Source organism: Egretta garzetta, unplaced genomic scaffold, assembly GCF_000687185.1.
Source record: "Egretta garzetta isolate BGI_Z169 unplaced genomic scaffold, ASM68718v1 scaffold440, whole genome shotgun sequence".
Taxonomy (NCBI): Eukaryota; Metazoa; Chordata; class Aves; order Pelecaniformes; family Ardeidae; genus Egretta; species Egretta garzetta.
Genome location: NW_009258293.1, coordinates 643,642 through 646,293, shown reverse-complemented (window position 1 = coordinate 646,293; position 2,652 = coordinate 643,642). Strand labels below are relative to the sequence as shown.

General features: G+C 56.7%; 1 protein-coding gene across 1 annotated transcript in view; it reads right to left on the bottom strand.

The window, feature by feature from the left end:
- Positions 1 to 22: 22 nt before the first annotated feature.
- Positions 23 to 2,652, bottom strand: part of PIGU (phosphatidylinositol glycan anchor biosynthesis class U) — a 17,641-nt gene continuing 15,011 nt past the window's right edge. Inside the window, exon 11 of the mRNA XM_035893337.1 lies at positions 23 to 1,279. Coding sequence (XP_035749230.1) covers positions 1,166 to 1,279 — 114 coding nt within the window. The 3' untranslated portion in view covers positions 23 to 1,165. The remainder of the gene's footprint in view (positions 1,280 to 2,652) is intronic.

Below are 2,652 nucleotides of genomic sequence, written 5' to 3'. Positions count from 1 at the left end.
CCATTCCGAGGGCGACCACCCCCCCTGCCGTGAGTGGGGCTGAGCACAGAGAGGAGCTGGGGGAACCAAGGGGCAGTGAGTCCTCCCCGCACAGCCACAAGGTACCACTGCTGTGCTGGCAGAGGGGTAACATGTGAAGCATTAAGCGGCTGTGGAACGCCTGGAACCCAACAACTCCACAACAGCAGTGGCTGCAGCTCCTTCTGGATTTGGTCTGGGCCTTAAAGGGGAGGTTCTGACACCTCCTCGTCCCTAGCCCAGGCAGGCAGCTTGCTTGCTCCAAGCCCAAGCTGCAACCACAAGGGTACAGCGCAAGCCCTGCACTGTAGCACTATGGCTTTGTCACCCTGCAGCAAGGAGCAGCATTGCAGCAGCAGCGTTCCTCCTTCTGAGACCCTGTGATGCCTCTGTGCAGCTCCCGCCACAAAAGCATCCCTGTTGCTTTGAGGGGATACAGCCGTTACCCAGCACCGACCCTGCTCCCGCTTTCACCCCAGTTCCAGGCCTTACTAGGGTTTGAGTGCCAGGATTGAGACCCGGGGCAGTAGCTTCAGCTGCCCTCCCTCCAACATGACACTCGTCCGTGGTCACCCGCCCATTTCGCAAGCACCCACTGTGCCTGAACACACAGGATTCCTCCAGATCCCGCAGCAGCAGGCGAACCAAGAAAGGGCATCCACAGCTGGGGCTTAGGCACCAGGCACCCAGAGATTCCCTTGTGCCAAGCAGGAGCATTGCTGGTCAAAGCAGCAAAGGGGAAATGTCTGAGAGAAGCAACCGTCTCCGAGAAGCAGTGACAGTAAACAGTTTATGGTCCAAGCTCTTTCCGGTCCAGAGATTCAGCCCTGGTTTCAGCTCGCTTTCTCCAGTTCCTGCTGGGCTGCCCAGAGCAGGGGGCTGAGGTCGCAGTGAAACGCACAGCTGAGGGGAGAAGGGAAATGCTCTGACAGAGGCACTGCAGCTCCTACGTGTAGCTCTCACAGTCTCTGTACTGAGCCCACCGCTCAGGACGGTATTCCCAGAAGAACCTCAGCCCTTTCTTTCAGTAGGTATCATTCCCAAAGTCAGACCGCATTCAGGGAACCTTCCCCACCCACCCCATGTACCCCAAGCTCTGCATGGTCCTCAGGCTGGTCCATGTCCCAGGGAACGGTGGGCACAATCCTTACTTCAAAACAAGCATGGCCTCTGTCCCATCTTGCCTTGTCAAATGGAGTCCGTGAGTGAGGTAGTACTCCCGCCGGAGGAAGGCATAGAAATAATCCGAGATGAGCAGGATCTGCAGAAGCAAGATGTTCAGACACATCAGTTGTGCTTCAGAACAAGGACTAAAAAGGGACGTGTGTTTGTGATGGAGCCTGCAGGGTTTAAGAAAGAAGTTCTCAGGCTGTCCCTCACGCTTTGCCAGAGGAGAGACTACGACCCCATGAAAGCTCCTTGCCCACTGCCTTGTGGCATTAAGTCAAGGGAGACCTAAACAACTCATCTGTCTGTTGCACTACCAGCGTGTTTGCACAGACACCTCTGCTATGGAGACACTAGCTCCAGAAATGGGCCCAAATACATCGATGGCAGGTCCCTCCATGTCCTGGCTTGAGAGACCATCTCAGCCTCACCCACAGGACTCCTCCCACGCCAGCACTCCCATGCATTTCAACCCAAACGCTGAAAGGCTCCTGCTGTGCTCCTGTTCAGCACTTCCCAATTGCGATTCTCTTTCAACGGCCACTTCTACTCAACAAGGGTAAGAAGCCTGCAGGCAGCAGCAGGAGCATGGCAGCTCCCCAGGCTGGCCTTAGCAAACAGAAGCTTTAGCAGTTTAATGAGGTAATACTTACCAGGCTACGGGCGGAAGAGCAGAGCTGAAATGTCAAGGCTGTGGCCTCACAGTACAACGCCCAGGAGCAACACCAGATAAAAGCACTTCTTCCACCCCCACCACCCTGCATCTCCTTCCTGCCCCTGTGCGGTTGTGCCCTCTCTGTGGGGCAGCCAGCCTTTTGCACGCTGCCTCCTTGGTAAGCGGTGACGGAGCTGGCTATCCCACTCTCCCCCCAATCCAGGTCAGAGCATGCCGCCACATGCGTGGCTGTTGGCACCGTCCTGTCTTGCTTGGGAGGTGGGCGTACCATAGGCTGGTACTGCCCCCAGCTGCATTGTAGTGTGAAATCACAACTGAAGTGCCCTGCAGAGACCCGCAGTGAAGACGGAAACCTGACATGGGAATGGCAAGGTCGCTCCCCTCCTCAGCCCTGCTTTGGCTGGACTGAGGCACCATGGTGTGACTGCTCCCTTGCCTACAAGTGTCGAGGACGCTCGATGAAGGGTCTCAGGGGTTCTTTGAAAGCAGTCACCTCAGGCAAGCTGCCGCCGCAGGGCAGGCTTGGCTGCAACAGGTGCTGGCAGGGACCTGCTGGTTCAGGTGTGCCTTTGTCATTTAGCCTCTTGCAGCGTGGCTGTTCCCCAGGAATGCTGACCTCCTCCATCTGGAAACAGCATCACATAACTAGAGTGGAGAACCTTCTCAGTGCCAGACCAAGCTGGTAGTTATTGTCCCAGCGTCCAGATGCCACTTAATGCCTCGCTTGGCACCATGAGTTCATCCATTTCCCCAGGGAATTCGCTCGGGGGGGGGTGGGGGGGGTGGGGGGT